At 46.0% G+C, this 20853-nt stretch overlaps 2 protein-coding genes across 8 annotated transcripts; one reads left to right on the forward strand and one right to left on the reverse strand.

Annotated features, from left to right (window-relative positions):
• Positions 1 to 1067: 1067 nt before the first annotated feature.
• Positions 1068 to 8059, reverse strand: LAYN (layilin). 6 transcript variants are annotated; one of them, XM_068994880.1, is made up of 9 exons: positions 7806 to 7864; positions 7192 to 7215; positions 6567 to 6804; positions 5564 to 5861; positions 3872 to 4029; positions 3514 to 3552; positions 3105 to 3188; positions 2691 to 2793; positions 1068 to 2023 (listed from the first exon to the last, which is right to left on the reverse strand). In XM_068994880.1, the coding sequence occupies exons 3-9, from the start codon at positions 6751 to 6753 to the stop codon at positions 1678 to 1680; spliced, it is 1215 nt and encodes a 404-aa protein (XP_068850981.1). In that variant the 5' UTR covers positions 6754 to 6804; positions 7192 to 7215; positions 7806 to 7864; the 3' UTR covers positions 1068 to 1677. The 6 variants fall into 6 exon arrangements, with proteins under 6 accessions (XP_068850981.1, XP_068850980.1, XP_068850982.1 ...); XM_068994879.1 differs by lacking the exon at positions 7192 to 7215 and having other exon boundaries at positions 7806 to 8059; XM_068994881.1 differs by lacking the exon at positions 6567 to 6804 and having other exon boundaries at positions 7806 to 8059.
• Positions 8060 to 17772: 9713 nt separating this feature from the next.
• On the forward strand, positions 17773 to 20542 carry BTG4 (BTG anti-proliferation factor 4). 2 transcript variants are annotated; one of them, XM_068994710.1, is made up of 5 exons: positions 17773 to 17916; positions 18244 to 18448; positions 18983 to 19120; positions 19279 to 19474; positions 19962 to 20542. In XM_068994710.1, the coding sequence occupies exons 2-5, from the start codon at positions 18276 to 18278 to the stop codon at positions 20145 to 20147; spliced, it is 693 nt and encodes a 230-aa protein (XP_068850811.1). In that variant the 5' UTR covers positions 17773 to 17916; positions 18244 to 18275; the 3' UTR covers positions 20148 to 20542. The 2 variants fall into 2 exon arrangements, with proteins under 2 accessions (XP_068850811.1, XP_068850810.1); XM_068994709.1 differs by having other exon boundaries at positions 18247 to 18448.
• Positions 20543 to 20853: the final 311 nt, after the last annotated feature.

Raw genomic sequence — 20853 nt, forward strand, 5'->3', positions numbered from 1 at the left:
AATTATTAATCAGGTTTTTGTGCTTGGAAGAGAAAACTTCTGCAGAAACCCCACCACGAAGCCATCCATGGCCGGAAAGTTCAGGTCACTAAAACATGGCTTAAAAACGCTGCGAGAAGAACTGCACCCCCAAAACCCATCCTTTGTAGGGCAGCTTTCAGCCGCCGGTGATGGCTTTTGCTCTGCTCCAAGGAGAGGGATTCAAACTCCTCCCAAAGCCCGGGACTGAGCCGCTTTTTCCAGGATGCGAACGTGGAGCGCACATGCCCTCGTGTGGTCACTGCTCCTGCACATCCTCCCGCAGCTGCGGTGCCCTAAAGGAGCTGTCAAACAGCGGGATTTGTAAAATTTCCTCCTATTAATAACTCCCAGCACGCTCCGATCGCTGCCTGAGTCCAACGGGCAGCTCAAGAGGCCGGACGACACACTTGGCTGCCAAAATCCGGCTTTACACACCTAAACTCTGACACCTGACAAGTTTTTCCCTCTCATTTCCCTATTTTTCAGGGCCTAAAAGATGCTTAATAGGTGCCAAAAAGAAAAAAATAAGGAGACCAAGAATACAAGACTGAAAGTGGACAGATTTTTGCTTGATTTGCACTAAATACTGCATTAGAAGCTCCAGATATTGTGAGTGCCCAGCCCTGACCACTCTCCTCTATCAGAGAAATTGTTGCCAACTCGATGCCATTTTCAAAACAATTATAAGACCTTTTTATTTTCTAAAGGGATTTTTTCTTTCGGGGCTTTATCTTGCAAAGGAAGTGAGAAGCAGCTGTGACAACTGAAATATTTCAGTGTTTGCAGCAGACGGCAACAGCTCAGAGATCTCAAAACTTCTCCTGCCTGTTCTGGCAGAACAGATTCATGGCGATGCCTGCACTCAGTTGTTGTTTCAGCCACATATAAAACATCTTTTTGCCAAACCTTTGTTTCCTGGCAACTTAGGAAAATCGATTTTTTTTCATTTTCCTTTTTATTTCATGCAATGGCGAAGAGCAAACCTTTAGGCAACTAAAGCACATTTTAGGTGCTTCATAGACTTGTTCTGCAGGGAAATGTACTCCTGGAGCCAGAAAATCATCTGCAGAACAAAAGGTGTGAAATATTTTGGTCCTGTTGCTTGGTCATTCCCCCTCCACTGCTTGGTGCCAGTCCCTCCCAGCAGGATGAGGGGGAGAATTGGATGAGTAAAGATGAGAAAACTCATGGGTTGAGATAAAGGAATTTAATAGGCACGGTAGAAGTTGCACACGCAAGCAAGGCAAACCAAGGGGTTCACTCCCCACTTCCCACTGTCCAGCACCTCCAGGAAAGCAGGGCTTCATCACACATTACAGGTAACTTTTAGCACCTTTGAAGAGGAGGAGGAGGTCTATAAATAAATAAGGATTTTGGATTGTCCTGCAGTTTCAAGGCATATCTTTGGTACAAAAAAAGAATCGAGGGTATTAACGAGCCATTCCTGGGCCTTGGTGCAAAGCAAAATCTGTACATTCTTTTCAGTTTGGATCTTTAAAAACCCCTATTCTTTCAGAAAATAGAAGAATATGGGGACAACACAAAACCAGGACAAACACCACCGATACCATTATTAAACAAGTGCATAGAGAGGGCAGGTAAACTCGTGCTGATATTCAAAATCCAAACCCCACCGGGTTTTTTGGGTCCATTTCCTCAATATCCATAAATCTCGTTGTCCACCCAGGTGGACTCCTGGCTCCTGCCCACACGGTCCCCGCAGAGCTCGTAGATGTCGTTGGTGACAAAGCCACTCTCGGTGCTGGCCAGGGTCACAAAGCCACTGCTGGAGGTGTTCAGGTCCTCGGGGTCCCTGCAGGGGCTCCCCAGCCCCTCCTGGGCACGGAAGGAGGAATTCTTGGTGGCAGGCCTGGCCCCAGCCAGGTCAGCGTCGGATTGCTTATTGATCACTCTGTAAATGTCCAGCCTGGGGCTGTCCCTCCTGGGCGGTGGCAGCCAGGCACTGTCACCCTTCGGGGCCGCGTCCACGCGCTCCCGTCTCCTTGGGAGGGCAGGGAAAAGGGAAAAGCCATAAATGCTTTGGCACAGAGGAAAGCACAGAACGACACCAGAACTCTGACAGTGATTTGGTGATGAGCCTTGGGTAAAGCTGGGCTCAGGAAATTCCTTATTTGTGCCATTCCAGGCTGCACTCCTGGAAAATCCCACGGCAGGACCTGCTGAGGGACACTCTGGGCTGCCAGCTCAGATGCTGGGGCAGCAAAACTCCTGACACTCCCAAAATCACAGCCAGCATCCCCCCCCCAGAGCTGCTGTGTACACAGGGGAAGCAAGGAGAGGACATTGGTAAACATCATATGCTCCAAATTGTTTTCCTTTTATTTCTATTGCTGCCTTTTTCACTTTGGAAGGGGAACTTCTGATAATTCAAAGCTTTAATAAGCAAAGTAGAAGGGTTAACACAACAAAATCCTAATCTTGGTGACATTATTTCCTGCCTGCAATGTCTGTGAACACAATAAAAAGGTATAATGTGATTTACTTAGAATTTTACTTCAAAATTAACTCAGCCTGGAGCATCCACACCACTTCTGCAGCGTTTCTTTGGCTGCAAACACTCCTGTCCAGAGCATTTTACAGGATGGTGAAATCAGCTGTAAGCAGGACAAGGTGTCACTGTTCACTTGGAGCACAAAAATGCCACTCACCTCTTCACAAGGAGCCAAAAGCACGAGATGCCTGTGATGGCCATCAGGAGAAGCAGCACGGGAACGCTGGAAATAAGGATGTAGGCAAGGTTCTGCACAGGTTCTGGGGGTAAAAATGAATCAGGGTCATAAGAAGAAATTGCAGGTTTTTCCTAGTTAACCACAGACTTACAAACAAAACATTCACAACTGAGCCACTCAGAAGGGATTTAATAAAAAGTGGCTTTTTCACACCCAAACCACTTTGCACAGCTTTGGATTTGGAACATTTTTACAGCCACAGCAACCTCTTTAGGTTTGTCCTGGGAAATACTTGAGGGAAGGTTTTTTTTCAGAGGCTGTAGTTTATATTCGGCCTTCCACATTTTGGGTCAAACACTCGAAATGAGGCCAGGTTTTGAGAGCACAACTTACCTTTGGCTCCCACGGCTGTTCCATTGGCACCTTTCCTCCGGCGTTCCTCTGGGAATTCTGGCTTCCAGGGCTCTGTTGCCATAGCTGGAAAGAAGCAGCTTCATTAATACTGCAGATGGGTTTTTTTAAAATAATAAAAAGTGAGGCTGAGAGAGGATTGAAGAGGCTGCAAAGGTGTGTAAGGCACATTGAGATTTCTCTGCTTTCAATTCCTGCCAGGTTCTGCACCAGCAAGATTTGCCATGCAGGATGGAGCATGGAATAGCACAGGGAAAGTGCAAACTGCAGGGAAGCTTCTTGCTCAGGATATTTTCTGGGTGTCCTTGACAATGAATGTCAGAGTATTTGCACTGCAAGTTAGCATTCATTAAAAAAAAAAAACAATCCCAAACAAACACGTCCAACTCACCTCTTCGGGAATTCTCTATTGGAGCTTTTGTTGGCTTCTCTGAAAGAGAAGAGAACGATTTCCTCATGAGTGGGGAGAACGCAGTGTCCTGAAGAGAGTCTGACAACCTGAGCACTGTTCTTCAGTGCTCTCCCCCGATCTGAGACCTCAAACACTTCATAAAAATCCCCAGAGAATTTAAGTAAGCCACAAGCAGTTAAAGATATGAGACACTGCGATTGTTTTCTCCATTTGTTGCATAAATTTAAAGATCTCCCTCTCCCACCAGTGAGGCTGAGGAAGGGTTTCCCTATCAGTCACTGCACTCCTCATTCCTTCTCCTGGAGACTGGGTTTAAAATCCCACAGAGACTCATTACCCAGGGAATATTTGCAGATGAAGTTGTTTTTCATGTTGCATCTGTCGTCGTTCCACTGGAACATGTAGGGGCCCCCAAGTCCTGGCGGGGCGGAGGGTTGGTGGTACAGCACCACACACACCTCGCCCCCGCACGACGGCTCGTCCACGTACCAGTTCCTGGGGAAACACAACAAACACAGCTTGAGGGCACCTTCCAGAAGCTTGGATGGGAAGAAAACAGAATTAAAGGGGATTGCAGCACGCCCCACACATCCACTGGGGAAAATGGGAGTGATACAATGCAATGATTTCTTCTTTTAATTCAGATTTTTCACAGAGAGCTCAGCAAGGAGGGTGTTCAAAGATCAGAGAGCAAAGGGCTGAGCTCCTCACTGAAATCCCTCTGCAAGGCTCAGGAGAAGCTCAGGGGAACTCAGACTTTTCTCCACACAATTTTGTGCAAAATCATCTATCACTATTTTTGGCCTCATTGCCTGCAAAATTTAATGAAAAGATGAAAAAGCTGAAGCCGAATCTGGTTTCCTCTGTCTAGAAATGCACCAACACAGACTTGCAGATAGGTTTTTTTCCCTGTTTTCTAAGAATAAGCTTCACCACCAGACACCTGTGCAGCTTTTCCAAGCAGGGCACAGGAAGGAGGCAGCACTGTAATATCACTGGTAGTGAAAAGATGTTTTATGCAATGCAGAAAACACCTCCAAATTGTGTCCTGATTTTGCCAATTGTTCAATCCCCACTGATTCCGGAACAAGCAATGTTCTGCATGCCAAGAATTTGCTGCAAGCTGATCCATAGGACATAAATAATTCCAGCTATCCCAAGGTATTCAGCATGGGAGAACACCCATTTCAAGCAGTGTTTTTCCAACCATTCCAATGCTTTATTCCTCCCTCACTTCCTTCCTCCCCTGGTGTTTTCCTTGGCTTTGTCATTCAGCATAAATAAGCTGTGTCTCACCAATGGAAGGCAGCAAAGCTGTGCCTGTTTCTTAGCAGCAGATTCGGGTTCCAGCTTCCCATTATCCACCCCCAATATCTGAACCATGGGAGAGACTCCAAGATGTCAAATGGCACTAAAACCAGTTTTTATCTGTTCATTTCTGAGTGACTGAAATGTCTGGTGGGCTCCCAGAGCAAAAAGGTCACGATCCCAAGGTGTTTTTACACGTCTGATACAAGGATGCAAATGAGTGTAAATGTTGTTGCTTTTATAATTTAATTATGACAAATCCTGTGGTTCCCTAAGACAAGGAGGCAGAAATCTAACAAGTGCTGTGAAAACTTTCGTTTTCCGTGTCTGCAATAAATCCTGCAGCATTTTGCTGTCTCACAGGAAAAAAAATGTTATTCCCTCAGCAAGAAGAAGAACCCAGAACATCAGGGACAAACTTCAGGGCATCTGCAGGGCAGGAATCTTCAAGTCAAAGAACATCATTTGTAGCTGCCTAATCAGAGATTTTTAAGGCCAGACCCCTTGTTCTTTCCCCTCCTTTTAGCCACCAAAAGTTATCAATTTAGGCTAAAGCAGATACCCTGGGCACCTCCAGAGGAGGGTGATTTGTCCCCCTGGATGGGATGAATGCAGAAGGAACACAAATGACAGCTGGGACAGCACTGCTTGGATTCATTGGACAAAATCCTTGATTCCTAAAGGCACTGGCAGTGTCACAGCACCACTCCCAGGTACCCACCGAAATTTGGATGAGCTGCCATCTGACCAGGAGTAGAAGTTGTGACACTCTGTGCTGTTGTCCTCCTCCTCCTTTCTCCTCCTAAGCCCTATCCAGAAGTCTCCATCAGAAGCCAGGAGGCTCCTGATAAATGATTCAATCAGTCTCTGCTCTGCTGGGGTCTCGATGCTGACGAGGTGTCCCCCGTCAGCTCTGCAGGCCAGGTGAGCTTCTTCATAGCTGGTCCTGCGGGAGGCATCGTGGAAATAAACGATTTTGTAGCAGGGTTTCTGCGTCCCACGCCTGCAAACGGTCTGTCCTGCAGAGAGGGAGAGAAAACTGTTACAGGAGCTGTGCCAAACAGGACCAAAATTAACACTAAAGCATCGATTTGGATGAGTTTTGCACTGTTTATATGGAAAACACAACACGTGAAAGCCTCTTGTGTTACGGGACTGGCAAATGGCATCTCCAAACTTTTCTCATTGCATTTCAGTTTTGGTTGGTCCTTTCATGTCCTGCTCTTCTCAGCTCCCTCGTGATTTTTCTGGGATTTGCAGATCCTGGGAGTTCCTCCCGAAGGAGAAACCCTGTGCCAGAGCAAGCTGATATAAGCAACCTTTTAAAAAGCAAAGGTCCCCTGCAAGGGTTCAAAGAGGCTTTAAAAAGTGATTATTAGTTGTAAGGAATTAAATGGCAAAAATTAGAGATTTCCTTATACCAGCAGAGACAGCAAGAATTTATCTTTGGGACATATGCAATAGTGTAATGGATATTGCAGTGTCATAGAATCCCGGAATATTTTGGGTTGGAAGAGACCTTAAAACCATCTCATTCCACCCCCTGCCATGGGGACACCTCCCACCAGCCCAGGTTGTTGCAAATCCTGTCCAACCTGGCCTTGGACACTTCCAGAGATGGGGCAGCCACAGCTTCTCTGGCCAAGCGGGGCCTCACCACCCTCACAGGGATAATTCCTTAAGAACACCCAACCTCAAACTCTCCCAGTTTCCAGTGTCCGTACTGAGGATCACAAGATGAGTTCCCACAGCCCAGTTTCCAGCTCTGCTCTGTGCTCTGCAATGTTTCTGCCTGCCCAGGGAGTAAACAATGTCTGTTTTCAGGCTGCCACAAGCCAAGGGCTCTGTCATGCAGAAGCAGCACAGCTCGTTTTGGTTCCGAGGGAAGATCAAAGTGAAAAGACACATCATCCAAAATGATGCACTCGTGTGTTTGTCAGCAGAGCAGTCCCAATATTTAGTCTGTGGAAACAAACAGTTTTGTTTTGCTCAGTAAATATTTCTTTCCAGGCACAATCTGCTAACCTATGTGTTTTTACAGAAGGAAAACATTCAGCAACATTTGTAGTGTGCTTGGAACAAAAGGGATAATGCAGGGACAGGTCATTCTAAACCCTTCCAAGGGAGATTTATGTTGGTCACTGTAAGAGTGGGAGTTTAAACACCTTTCACACTGGAATTTTTGAGCAGTTAAATAGCCAGAATTGGAGTTTGCTAATACTTTACACAGAAATTACAATAGGAGCAGGATTTTTTTTCTATGATAGCACTGTTAAAAAATACATTTCTAGCATAGTCTGTGTTTCTCTTGGGAATTTGACACTCAGAGAAAAAGGCAAAGCCCCTTACCTCTTCTGAGGGAAATGTCCACTGCTGTTGGGAGAGGCAAAAGGAAAACACAGACAGCACTTCATTAAAAATCTGCAACTCTCTAGAAACAGTGTCACGAAAACTGCACCCGGGCTCTTTTCTGATACACAAACACATTCTTTCCTCATTAAAAAAGAGCAAGAAAGTCTCTGCCTTATCGGCCAAACTTGCCATTACTTTCAGCTAAGGAAAAACTGATCAGAGTTGATTTCTGGCTGGACTTCACTGCTCGTTCGTGTCCCGAACTCAGTTCAGGACATGGAATGTGCAGCTCTGAGCGAGGCTGAAAGGATTCCTTGTATTTCCCCCTTATCTCCTCAGCTCGGGATCTGCCCCAGCGCTCGCCGACTCCAGCGAGCTTCCCAGGGCTGGCGGAGGGGAAAATCAGCTGGAAAAGTTGGAAAACACCCCCAGAAGCATCAAACCCAACCTTCCCCCGAGCACCACGGCGGGACACGCGCATCCCTGCCCCAAGTCGCGACAGGTGCCCGCGCATCCCGACCCTCGCAGCAGGGGTCTCTCTGGGGCAGGGAAGATCCCCAGCGATCCCCAGCGATCCCCGGCGATCCCCAGCGATCCGGAGCCCCTCTTACCGCTGAGCAGCCGCGCCCCCGCCGCGCAGCCCAGCGCGGCCGCGCACAGCGCTGCTGCCGCCAGCATGGCTCCAGCGGGGACCGGGGGCAGCCGGCAGCTCCTCCTTCCTTCCTTCCTTCCCTGCCTCCTTCCCTCCTTCTCCTCCTCCTCCTCGGGCTGCGGGCCAGCGGGCTCGGCTCAGCCCCGACACCGCGGAACCGGCAGCGCCCCGGGGCTGAGCCCTCTCCTCTCGCTGCGGCTCCCCGGGTCCCGCTCCAAGCCCTTCATCCCTCTGCCTGGATGCCCCTGATCCCGTTTTATAGCCCCCATCCCACCGCCCGCCCACCGCAGCCAGCGCCAGGAGCCACCCACGGGCGGATCCATCCCCGCGCTGGGCATTTGGGATTTTTATAAAAGGTTCTTGCTTCGCTTTTCCCACGTCTGGATTTGCTCTGGAGAAGCGGGATGAGCTTTGTTGTCTCCTGCCGGTCCAGTTAAACACTGATCTATCCGATCCATCCCAATCCCAGTTTTCTAAAGCTAGATATTCTGAGTTGGAAGGGAGCCACAAGGATCACCAAATGCACGTTTAAGTGAAAAATCCCGGGATTGACTCCACAATCTCGGCGCTTTGAGCGCATGATGCGCACGGTGCCCTGAGGGAGCAGCCTGCGAAGGGAAAACAGCCCTGGAGCCGCTTCCCACGGGGATAAACGCCGAGCCCTTTCCTGGTGGCCGGGAAGCTGCTCCGCACCTGTTTCCTGCAGCTCGGGCTCTCCATCCCAGCCCAGCGTTTTATGGCTCAGGCTCCAAGAGGTTTTCCCAGGTCGCGGAAAAGGGCAGAGCAGCAAAGCGAATCTGCTCAGGCAGAGAATAACCGGGATCGACGCTTTAAAATAGGAGATCAATGATTTTATAGAAGAGTTAAAACCTTGAGCCGCCATTGGGAGTTTGGTTGAAGAAGCTGTGTCTGAAATTTATATTTTAAGGGGAGGAGAGTCGTTTAAAATGCCATGAAAACAGCCCACTCCAGGTGGGCAGAAGTCAGGAATTCCAGAGGGAAGTGTTGGAAAGCTGCTGGCTCTGCAGCGTGTGTCGTGTCTGAGAAACAGGAACAGGCTCTGATATTTCCTGGCTCTGTCAGAAATACAGAAACTCTTCAACACCCACTCTTTTTTTCCTGACTTTCTGAATCCCAGCCAGGATTAAAGCAAAGTTAAAACCTCCATAACTTCTGAAAAATGGCGAAGCTTCCATTCCCTTCTCTTGACCACTATTGAGAAATAAAGGGAAAATATACAGAAAATACAGGAGAAAAGTATAGAAAAATAGCAGCAGACTTACAGCCTTTTAATTTCTAAATCTTGTAATAATATGTATTAGTACAGGATAAAACAGTCGTTCTTGTAGTAGTCATAGTAGTAGTAATGATAATAACAATGACAACAATGATAATGATAATGATGATGATGATGATAATAATGATAATGATAATAATAATAATAATAATAATAATAATAATAATAATAATAATAATATCCAGGACATCTTTTCCCCCCAAATAGAATATGAGTATTTAGACAAAGGGAAATAAAAACCAGGCCCAGCTTTAATGCACAGAATTTGGGCCAAGCAGGCAGACTTGGTTCAGCATTTTAATAAACTTTGAGAAGAGGAAGTGCTTAATAGGAACCAACTTAAAAGCTTAAATAAGGAGGAAGGAAAAAAGGAGGCTTTTATGTCCAAAAAGAAGACGTCATTCCTGAAAGTCTCTTTTGAAATCTTGTTTTCCAGGTTATTTCTCGAATCACTGCACTTATCAGCTTTAATATTTCAGTGCTACTCTGTACAATTGAGGAATTAAATTGTATTAATTCAGATATCTTGTTCTTAACCTTCAACTCATTTATCTCTGCTTTGTATCTTGGGAATTACAGCAGAAGGAAAGAAAAGCCTTAATGGAACACAGACCTCTTACTCCTGGATTTTATTCTCCTGATAAACATCCGGCCAGGCCAAACCGTTATAAATCAGTAAATCTACAGTTCACCACTGATAATAATAAAAATCCCCAAATGGAATTCTTCCTTTCTTGCTCAAATCCAATTTCTGAGAGCTTTTTAGGGAGCAGAGCAGCAGGTTTGATAACTTTGTTTTTGTGCTTCAGTGGATAAAAACTTGGAGACAGCAATGGAAAAAAACCCCAAAAAACAAAAACAAAAAAACCCCAATGGCCAGGCTGTAAAGATTCCTTTGGCAAATTGAACTGAGAAATTTAGACACATTGTCTTATTCCTCATGGTTTTGAGCTAGAAAATTGTCCTTAATAACCTCTTTTAGCTTGCTCAACTTCATTTACCTCCCGTGCCTGGCCTGGACTTTCCGAGCCTCACAGGCTGCCGGATCCTCCTTGCTTAGGGAATCTGTTGGATAAACCCACATTCACTTCCCAGATTCATACAATTCCCAAGGTTTGCTCCTTCGAATTTGTTCATGTCTGAATCAAACCTGAAATCTGGATTGGAACACTAAGAGACACCTATGACTGATAATAACCTGAACATTATTCTTATTCCATCCAGTGCATTCATTTTAATTTTCTTGGACTTCTGGGATGTCTTTAGAGTGTCTTATATTTGTATAAAGCCATTTGCTCCTTGAAATGAATCTTTATGGCTGCTGGCTGCCCAAAGCTGCAAACCCTGGCTTTCATCTCTGCTTGGAAAACACCTCCAAACCCATCAAATCCAACCTTCCACTGAATTAAAAAAATTAAAACATGAAAAGAATGTGAGCCTTGGTGCACTGTTGCTGGCTGCAGCCAGAATTCAGAGCAGACTAATGGATGGTAATGGATGAGATGCCTTTTGGGATTATTAATGGGGAAAGGGGGATTGCTGACTCGCAGGAAATGCTTGCAGAGCTCAGCACCTCCCTGCACCTCCTCAGATTGCTCTGTCTGGCCTGGCTCCCAAACCCAGGCTGCAGCTTCCCACTAAAAATGGGGAACACTTTACTAAAATTAGAAAAAAATTGCAGAGTCAGGCTGAAAATGCAGTTGTAAGGTTGGATGGTTTGCCTGAGTTTGCTTTATTTGTGTCAGCTCCGTTGCTGGTGTGGCACACGAATGAACCAGTGACATAACTGGGGCTCCAGCAGAAGTTTCCATCTTCTTTCAGGCCATTTTCACTCCAGTCCAGCTTCTCCAAGGATGGGACAGAGCTGCCACCACAGGCCTCAATTTCATTTATTCAACAGGAACTGCATGGAGGGAAATGTGAGAACAGAGACCGAAGGCTGAGACGAGCCCAGTCGGAAGGGGAGCTGAAGCCTGCAAATTGGAGAAGAAAAAACTCAAAAATCCATTTTATCCTCATGGTTTTTAGTGGAAATGAGTTGTAAATGAGGTGGATCACCAGGAAAATTGGCTTGACAGGAATCCAGCAGCTGTTTTATTTCACTGTCCTGTCCATTGGTGCTTCTGTCTCGTGTCCTCAGAATTCCCATGGGCCTGATTCCTGCTCCCACATTCCTGATCCCACATTCCTGATCCCATTCTTCCAGACCTTTTTACCTGGCTGTGTGGCTAGTGATTGTTGCTTTGGGCAATCAGCTAACTACACTGCCTGGCAACCAGGCTGATGGCAGAGCCTTTCACCCTTAACTTTTCTTTAAAAAAGCCCCGGCAAGTTCTGGCATTATTAATTATTTTCTCCAATTAAAATCCTTAGTTAAGCTAAGCGGTCAGAGGAAAAAAACCTTATACCTACAGTGAGTTTAATATTTAATCACTGCTCAGAACTCCCTTCAATTACCAGCTTGCTTAATAAAACGTGAAAAACAAATGAAAATTATTTCTATCTGGCAGATAAACTGAAGGATGCAACCTAAAAAATTGCTAGTCCAGTCTGGGTGTATAAACAATTAAATATGCAGTAAATGAATCATTTAAATACCAGGATTCTTGGTGCAGGAAAATTCCTGAGGATTTTAGCAGCAACTTCAAGACATCAAAGATTTCACTTTGTATTTACCAACACACTGCTGTGGGAAAGTAAAATTCTGGAAACAAAGCTGCAAATAAATCACATTATTGAGGATTTTGCAGTAGGAATAAGGAAGTTTGGAGTTTCCAGGCCGAGGCTGGAGCAGGGAATCCTGTGCCTTGTTTTGATGGCAGTGAAGTTAGTGATTGTGGGATGAGGGATACAATCAGCTAACTACACTGCCTGCAAACCAAGAACTTCTCCTGGAGTCATGGATTCAAGCCTGGAACGAAAGAATGCACTTCCAATAATTATATTCATATTCTCCATCTCCTCAAATGCTCTTAAAATTATAAGAAACTGGCAATAATGGAAAATATTGGTCATATCACCCTTATTCTACTAAATTCCAAGTATTTCTATTTCTATTTCTATTTCTATTTACACTTATATTTACACTTATATTTAGATATATTTGTATTTCTATCTATATCTATATCTATAATCTATATCTATATTTAATATTTATATCTATATTTAGTATTTACACCACATATTAAGAGTTCTCAAGAATAAAAACTGCAGCAAACACAACACAAAGATCTTTTCAAGAGTGCAAAGGCAAAACAATCAAACACTGAAATAGAAATAATTAGGCAGCCCAACAAAGGGAAAGGGAGATGAGGAATGGAGTTCTTGCTGTATCCAGAGGTGGGAATGCAAATCCAGCTGCAGAATTGGGGCAAGACAAAATATTCCACGGGAATATCCTCGTGCCTGGTTTGCAGCATCTCAGGTTCGTGCTCACCCCACCTGCCCCTGGTCCCTGCTTGGCTCTGTGTCCTGGGCCACGGATTTTGTGCCCTTTCCACGTGGAGTTTTCCAGCATGAAGTGCATGGACAGCAGCAGCAGCAGGGATGGTGGAATTGCACCATTTCCCTGAATTTCAGAAAGCTTCCCCCAGCCCCCTAAAATACAGGAACACAGATCATGCTGTCAGACAGGTGTCAGAATGCTCCAATCTTTTACACTCATTTGAGGCAGATAAAGAAATTAACAGATCTGTTCCGAGAGTGTGTCAGGAGTTATCATCAATTATGTCTCGTGTCTGATAGATGTGCATGCAATTAATAATGTGATAAAGCTGCTTTATATAGATTTATCAAGCTAAAACAGGAATGAGACACAATCTGTGAGCTTGCAAGGAGAAGTTTGTCTGCACAAGAAACAATTTTGCCAACTTCCCTCCATAAATGCCTTAAAGAATTCAGGACTTACCCTCGAGGACTTACCTTGGAATAATCCTGATAAGGACAGCATTGAGACTAAAACGATTTCATGGGAAGGGAAAAATGGATTGGATTCTTCGCTCTTCCCTTTCCCAGGCACAGCACCCTGTCCGTGGAGCCTTTCCCGGGCAGAATTCCTCTGGGGATGCTCCCATCTTTTCCCCTGGGGCTCCTGGGCTGGAGTGTCCCAGCGGGGCCGTGGGTCAGCCCCATGCCTGGGAGCTTTGTGTACTCCCTGTCACCATGGCCACCCGGCCAGGGGACTTGGGGACGTGCAGGTGGCCCTGGCCATGGGAGCTTTGTTGCAGGAGAGGTTTCCATGGGCAAAGTCAACATGGAAAACACACCCGGAGTTTCCATCCTGAGCCCACGGACGAGCGGCTGCAGGGGAGGGTGAGCCCGGCTGGGGTGGCACCGGTGGCAGTCCCAGCTCACATCCCTGGACCCTGGGGCTCCAGCCTGGTTTAATTCCCACCGGGAATTCCCAAAAGGCAGAGAAGCAGCTCAGAGGGATGAGTGTCCTGTGCTGCTGGCGCAGCGGGAGGCACAGGCTGCTCATCTTCGCCTTCTGCCCCTCTCCCCCTGGTTTTTGGGGTCTGCCCAGCCATTTCTCCCTGCTTGGCCTTGTTCAGCTCTGCAAATCATGGCATGCAAACAGAGGGAGAACACCCAGCAAATTTAAAGAGGTATGGCAACAGCACTTGGACTCCATAAAATAAGCCCAGGTAGCTTTGCAGTCTTTCCTTTGTTATTTAATTTTAGGACATCCTGGACCAACACCACTGGGGTTTTTAGGTTTATTTTATGAAATAAATCATGAAATCTTAAATTAAATTCTAGCAATATGTAATACTCAAACCCTTAGCATTTTTGTGGTGTTGATTGGAATCACCTTCTGGTTTGCTCCAGTCCAAAATAATTCTTTTTACAGAAACTGCCTGGTTTTAAGTAAAGGTGTGAGTTTGTAACCTCCGGGTATGAGGTTTCTTCTGCCCTCGGACTTAATGGTCCCTGGAATTGGTGCTGTGTTCACACCTGCAGCTTCTGAGTGCCACCGGGACAGTGACCAAACGAATTCAAGCTGCTTTTCCCTCAGGAGATTGTCACTGAGGATGCTTTTCCATATGGAAATCACTCAGGCTTTCCAATTTTTGTATCAGTATCTACGAACTTCAGCTGCTTACCTGGAGGAATTGCCTGTCATCCATCACCCACAAAAATCAAATGGCTTGCAGAGGGAAGGTTGCCACTGGCACTTGGTTTCTTTATTTCCATGTACTCAATCCTTTAAAGCAGGAAAACTGCAAAAAGTCCTGCAGGGGTGGCTCCTGCCAGAGTGTGTTTAGGGGAGCTGTGTTTGCTCTTGGTTTGGGCTGCAGTTACTACAGAAACTGTGCCTGAGTCTGTCCCTTCGTGGCTCAAGCCTGGGCTTGCCTGGTGACCCAGGGGACACCTCATTTAATCTGACTAAGAATGCTTGTGCCGATCTGGGGGCCTGATCTGAGTCCCACTGAAGGCTCTGGACACGTTTCCCCTGCTTTCAGTGAGCTCTGGATCAGTCCCATGGATGTCCAGGCACTGATTTTGAGTGGTTTGGCTTTTTTCTGTTCCTAGTAAGGATTAAAACAGCATCATTTAACAAAAGGCACAAATATCTCCTCATTTTTCCCCTGCCTCCTCTCAGTCAGAACACTTGGCTGTCCATCCTGGGTTTTGCTAAATCTGCTGGGATGAAAACAGTTTCTGTTTGGATGCAGCTGGGAATGAGTGGGAGCACAATTTGTTGGCTGTTGTTTAATGGAGCTCTCTCTCCTTGGCACAGGCAGTGCCAGTTTTGGTTCAGACATTTTCTTCCTCAGCAGTTATTGCCCAAATAGGGCACCCAGGGCTGTGTTTTGTTCCAGGCAGTGACAACTGACAGCACTGGGGAGGATTGGAGCCCAGTGAATCTCCCTAATCAAACCAGCCAGTTTTTCTTGTCAATGGGGTGCCAGAACCACTCTCTGCTCTTCTGCTCTCTGTGACATTAACAGGAAATACTGCTTGAACTCCTGCATGACACTAAAAATACCAAGTTAAAAAGTTCTCAGAACTTCTGTTCTGAGACAATTTTAACGATCAGAGCCAACTGGGTGAACTGCCGAGAACTTTGCTTAAATTTTCCCGTGTTTGTTGTTGTAAATGTGTAGAATTTGACCTGACTTTTGCCTCCCGTCATCCAAGAAATATCACCTCATTGCAGGACTGGTTTCTCAGGTGAGGGGTTTGTTTGCTGCTCACCTGCAGTTTCTGTGTAAGCCATTGGAACAAGGAACCCAGCAGAGGAGGTGGAGGAGGGATCCAGATTTCCCTCTGCGTGTCCTTTGTGGATTCCAGTCCTTCACTCCTTTGCCACCGAATTTCCTCACTCACAGGGCCTGCCTGGACTTGCTGCAATAAGCAGGAGATGCCTCAAAATCCCATCCTGTGTCTCTCTCTCTGATCCAAACCACCTCGGCATTTGGGAAAGGACAGTCCAGGGAGAATTCCTGAGGCTGAAACGTGGCAGGATCAGAAATTGGGATCAAAATATTCACCCCAGAGCAAGGGGTGGACTCCCCACGATGCCCGCTGCTGTTTTGCAGTGGGAATTCTGCTTTAGCTTGGATAGATCGAGAATAAAAGGGAATCAAAGTTTAGAGGGAGAGGTCATGTCTTTTGTTAGGTTATTATCTGATATTGAGGAAAAACGACATGAAATCAAAGAAATCAGACTTAATATCAACACTTTGGCCAGAAAGACAACATCATCCCTAGAGGAATCCCAATCTTTGGGTCTGGGGTTGTCTAGGAAACCCTGAGTGGACTGAACTTATCGAGAAGAACTTAAAAACTTATAATTATGTGCATTGCCCATCATTTTTAGGTGGCAAATCTTGCTCTTTGGTATTTCCTTGGACACCAGTTTTTTCAGATCAGTTAAAACCCCACAGATTTGTGGTGGTTGCCTCCAGTTTTTTGGTAACACCCACTTTTCCTGCAGTTCAGCCACGCTGCAGTAAAATCGGTGTGATCAAAACTTTAAAGTCACTTGCAAACTTTTACTTTGGGGTTTTTTTGACATGTCACCATGCAACAGATTTTTAAAAGCAGAGAAAAACTGATGTGGCTGCAGTGTTTGCAAGGGAATCCACTCAGCTCAGAAAATGACATTTTTAAAGCAAGTTTAATCTCCAGAATAACACTCAGGCCTCAGGCATGAAGAGCCAGTTTGGCTGTCCAGGAATGCTCCTGTGTTGCCCAGAGCTAATTCTGGATGCAGACAGAGTCAAAATCTTCACAGACTGCACAGACAGAAAATGTTGTGTGGAAATTCTTCCCAGCAGTGCACAGCAGCAGTTTCCTGTTGTCCAACAGCATTCCCCAAAAATCTCAGAGCAGGCTGCCCTTGGCCTCTTTATCTCCATGAAAAAGGAAGGAATGACTCAGGGTTTTGCAGGGAACAAAATCCTTGTGTGTCATCCCGGGAGCACATGATGAGGGAACCCTTGTGGTCACAACACTGGGGGTTCTATGTCAGAGCTTTTTCTGAGGATCCTTTATCTGTCTCAGACTCTGATTTCTGTTTCTTTGGAGTGGTCATGGAAAGGGAAAGGTCCCCACTCGCTGAGGAAGTGTTTTGATATGTGAGACAAAGGAAGAGAAGGAACATGGGGCTGTTTTGTGGTTTATTACTCATTCCTTAAAAGCAGAATTTCTACTGAAAGCCTTGGGGGGGTTTTTACTTTTAACTTTTTTTTTTGTGCTGTAGAAAGAAACTGAAGCGCAAGGAGGGAACTGTGTGAGTGGAACTGTGTGAGTGGAGAGAAATGAAACACAGAAATAGCCAGAAATTTGTGGTTCAGGGCACACAGTTTGTGCCTTCAGGCTCTGTATTTCTGTATTTCTGTATTTCTGTATTTCTTATCCTCTTGTGTCACCATCAACTCCCCAGGCTGAGATGTGAGCCTGGAACTGCCTGGCTGCTCCATCCCCAGCCCCATTAAGAGCCAGTTTTAAACACTCAGCTCTTTTTGCCTCCATTTGTTCTTTTGTCTCGGCAGTTCCTGGGATCTGACACTGGAGACACAACTTCCTGAGGCAGCAAAAGGGGAAAAAAAGGAACAATCAGCTCTTCTCTGGCTGTGCCCAGAGAATTATGGCTTGGGGTTTTGAACAACGAGCACAACTCTCAAATTTTGAGGAAGCGAGACATTCCCTCTGTTTTAAACACCTGAAAACCGAAATAAATCTATGCTGATAATGTGAACTAGGAAGATCAGTGATGTGATAAATCCAGAATCAAGCAGTTTTCTAAATAGAGAACGCCAAATGTGAAGGTTTCACGTGGAAAATAATTGTGTTAAGTCTGCTAGGAGCAGTCAAGCACAGTTCTAATCATTAATTAATTAGCTTGGTGCTGTTTTCCTCATGGTGAACATTAAATATTCCACAGGGATTTATGGGGTAGACTGATGGACACAACAGAATAAAGAATGGAATCAATTAAATCCCCCTAAAAGAAGGAACTGATGTTGGAATAAAGCCAAGAAGATTGGAAATACCTTTGAACCAGCTTGTTAATTAATCTAACACACACCTGCAGCTCCTGCACACCTGAATGTTGCTGCATTCCTCAGCTCCCCATGATTCCACTTCCATATAAAGCCTGACCAAACGCTGCCAGGGAATGGAGGGAGGGAAGCTTTTGGGTGTTGGGGTTCCTTCTCTGTCTAAATGGTCCAGGGCCTTGTGGTATTTTCTCTGTTTTCTTAGTGCCTCTTTGAGGCTGTTTGTGAAGTTTATCTCAAGTTTTCCCTGTCTCTGCTGTCAGAAGGTGATGCTTTTGGTTTTCTTTTTACAGAAAAAAGCCTATATATTTGTAAGATTTGCTGCTTGTAATATATGTGACATATAAGAACTGTTACATTTTAAACTCTTTTTGAATATTCTCTCTTAACCTGCTTAGTGTAAGGACCTTCTAGTAACGCATTAAGCTGGTTTTAATATCCAAAATGAAATTTAATCTGCTGTTTGGCAGTCAGGCTTATCCAGGCTCTGTCTATCTTGGCTCGTGCAGGTTTTGCAGCATCTATTCTTGGGAACCTGATAGTGCCTTAATGTTATTAAATCTCTCTGGTGTGGTGTTTCATCTCTACTCCAGCAGCTCAGGCACCCCCTGTGCTGCAATTCAAGATGAAAGATGAAATTGCTGCTGCAGTCTTCTTCATCACAAAGCTGGTGAAGAGGGAAGGCAAGCTGAGCAAGGATGAAGTGGAGAAGTTTGCAGCTAGGCTGACCACGGTCCTGTTTGAAAAGTACAAAAATCACTGGTACCTGGCCAGTCCCTGCCAAGGACAAGCCTTCAGGTGAGAGGGCTGTTAGGAGATGGACAGGGCAGGTGGAGCCTTGGGTTGGCATTCAAGAAGCAGTTCCTGGAGGCCTTAAAGTGAAATAAAGGATGCAAAGGGAACCACCAGGATGCTCCTTAAGCTTGAAGGAAGGATTATTAATTGGTGAAAATTACATTTATTTTTCACCTGTAAAGGTGAAACTAGAGAGCTGAGGGGGAAATCTTAAGACAAGTGTCTTAATTAGCCTCTGACTCCTGGGATGCAGAATTCAAGTGGTCTTAAAGTGACTTTTGGAATGTTTCTGTTTTAAACACTTAAAACAGCAAATTGCCTAATTAGTAATTGATGAGAATCAAAAGCCAAGCCTTGTCTGAGTTGATGAATCAGCTTGTTGGGCTGAATTGCTGGTTGGGGCTCTAAGTGAGAACTTGCATCAACAGGTTAAAAGTGCTGAGGCAATAAACAGAGATTTTGGGTGTGCTCTGCACGAGCAGAACCTGCAAAGCTGCAGTGAGATCTGAACTCCAGCTGCACTCTGCTGTTCCCCAGGTGTGTAAGGATCAATAAACAGCAGCCACGGGATCCCCTGCTGGACCAGGCTTGTGCAGAGAGCAGCGTGGACTTCAACCAGCTGGGCTTGCCCGAGGAGTTGACGGTGTGGGTGGATCCCTTCGAGGTGTCCTGCAGGTGAGCTCAGAGCCTGGGGGCTGATAAACACCAGGTGCTGTGTATTTAATCAACCTAAACCTGCTCCCAGCCTTAATTAACACCTGAGGGTTGGCCCACTTTTGGTGTGAGCTGGCTCCTCCCAGAGCAGCAGCAGCACTCACCTGTGGCCGCTGCAGGTACGGGGAGAGGAACGAGCCCTTCACCGTGGTGCGCTTCAACGGGGAGGAGAACCCCGAGCTGCCCCAGCAGATCAACCTTGCCGTGGGGAGGGCAGCCCTGGACAATCACTCTGGCAGCTCCTCGGATGAGGAGAGCTTCAGCACGGAGCCCAAAGCCATCCCCACTGTCAGCAACCCCAACAGTGTGTACCAGGTGAGCCGGGGCAGTGGGGCTCAGGGGGGACCTTCTCACTCCAAAATTCCCTCAGCAGATGTGCTGGAAGGTGGGGGTCAGGCTCTTCTCCCAGGGAAGCAGTGACAGGATGAGAGGAAAAAGGCTCGAGTTGCTCCAGGGGAGGTTTAGGTTTGATTTCTCCCCTGAAAGGGTTTTCCAGCCCTGGCATGGGGTGTTGCCATCCCTGGATGGGGACCACCCTCCCTGGTGGAGTCACCAGCCCTGGAGGGATTTCAGGTATGTGTAGATGTGGCATTTGGGGACATGGGTTAGGCGACAGCTGGACTTGACCTTAGAGGGTTTTTTCCAACCTCAGGGATGCTGTGAGTGGGATGGAGCTTTGGTAGGAGGCACCACTTGCTCCCTAAGCTTCCTCAGGAAGGAATGTGGTAGAATTTTGATGGCCTCACTGCTCTCCTCTCTTTCCCCAGCACATTTTAACATTATTTCCCCTCTTACTGGTCAGTTCAGTGACTTCTGGAAGACATCCCTCCAGCCCTGGTGCCCGTACCTGCAAAGGACGCCCTACGAAGCCCACAGCTCCCACTTTGGCCAGCCCAGAGCCTACAGGGGCTACAGAGGCTACAGGCCCATGAGCACCTTCCCAGGCCCACGGATGGACAGGTACCACTGGGTCAACACCAAGAGGTAGATCCGTGGCTGCTTTCAGACTCTGGAGCCCTGCTTTTGTTATGGGGTGAAGGCTGGCCCTGCAAAACCTCATAAGAATAGCACTTGCTGCCTAATCTGTCTGTGACTCCGTATTTATGAACATTTTGGGGGGGTTTTATACAGGTTTTTCAGTGTTTTAAATTGATGTTAACATAAGAATAAAGATGTAGTGTGAGACTCTTCTCGTGAGTTAAAAAGGAGATGCATAAATCAATAAATTTATTCTTCTTGTGAATTAAAAAGGAAATGAATAAATAAATGTGCATCTCGTTTTTAACTCACAAGAAGAATAAATTTAAATAAATAAATTTACTCTCCTTGTGAATTAAAAAGGAAATAAGTCAATAAATCTACTTATTTATTTTGTCAAAGCCATCTGCTGGTGGTGCCTTGAAGGGTGTTCAGGAGCTTTTTGGTGGAAACACCAGCATGTGAAGGAAGATAAAAACATCCCCCAAGCTGCTTTGAAGGATGCTTTGCTTCCTTCTGGCAAAGGTGGTGTGAGCCAAGACCTAAATATCACCAGCAGGGATATTGGGGGTATTTAATGAATCACAAAAATATTTAAATTGTGCTGTGCCCCCATGAGGTTTGTACTGATGGGGGGGGAAAAAAGAGTTTTGGGTGGCTTTGCTCTTCTTCACTTGCTTCTTATCTACACTGGAGGTGGGGCTGATGTTTCAGTG

This window comes from Aphelocoma coerulescens, chromosome 24 (assembly GCF_041296385.1).
Source record: "Aphelocoma coerulescens isolate FSJ_1873_10779 chromosome 24, UR_Acoe_1.0, whole genome shotgun sequence".
Taxonomy (NCBI): domain Eukaryota; kingdom Metazoa; phylum Chordata; class Aves; order Passeriformes; family Corvidae; genus Aphelocoma; species Aphelocoma coerulescens.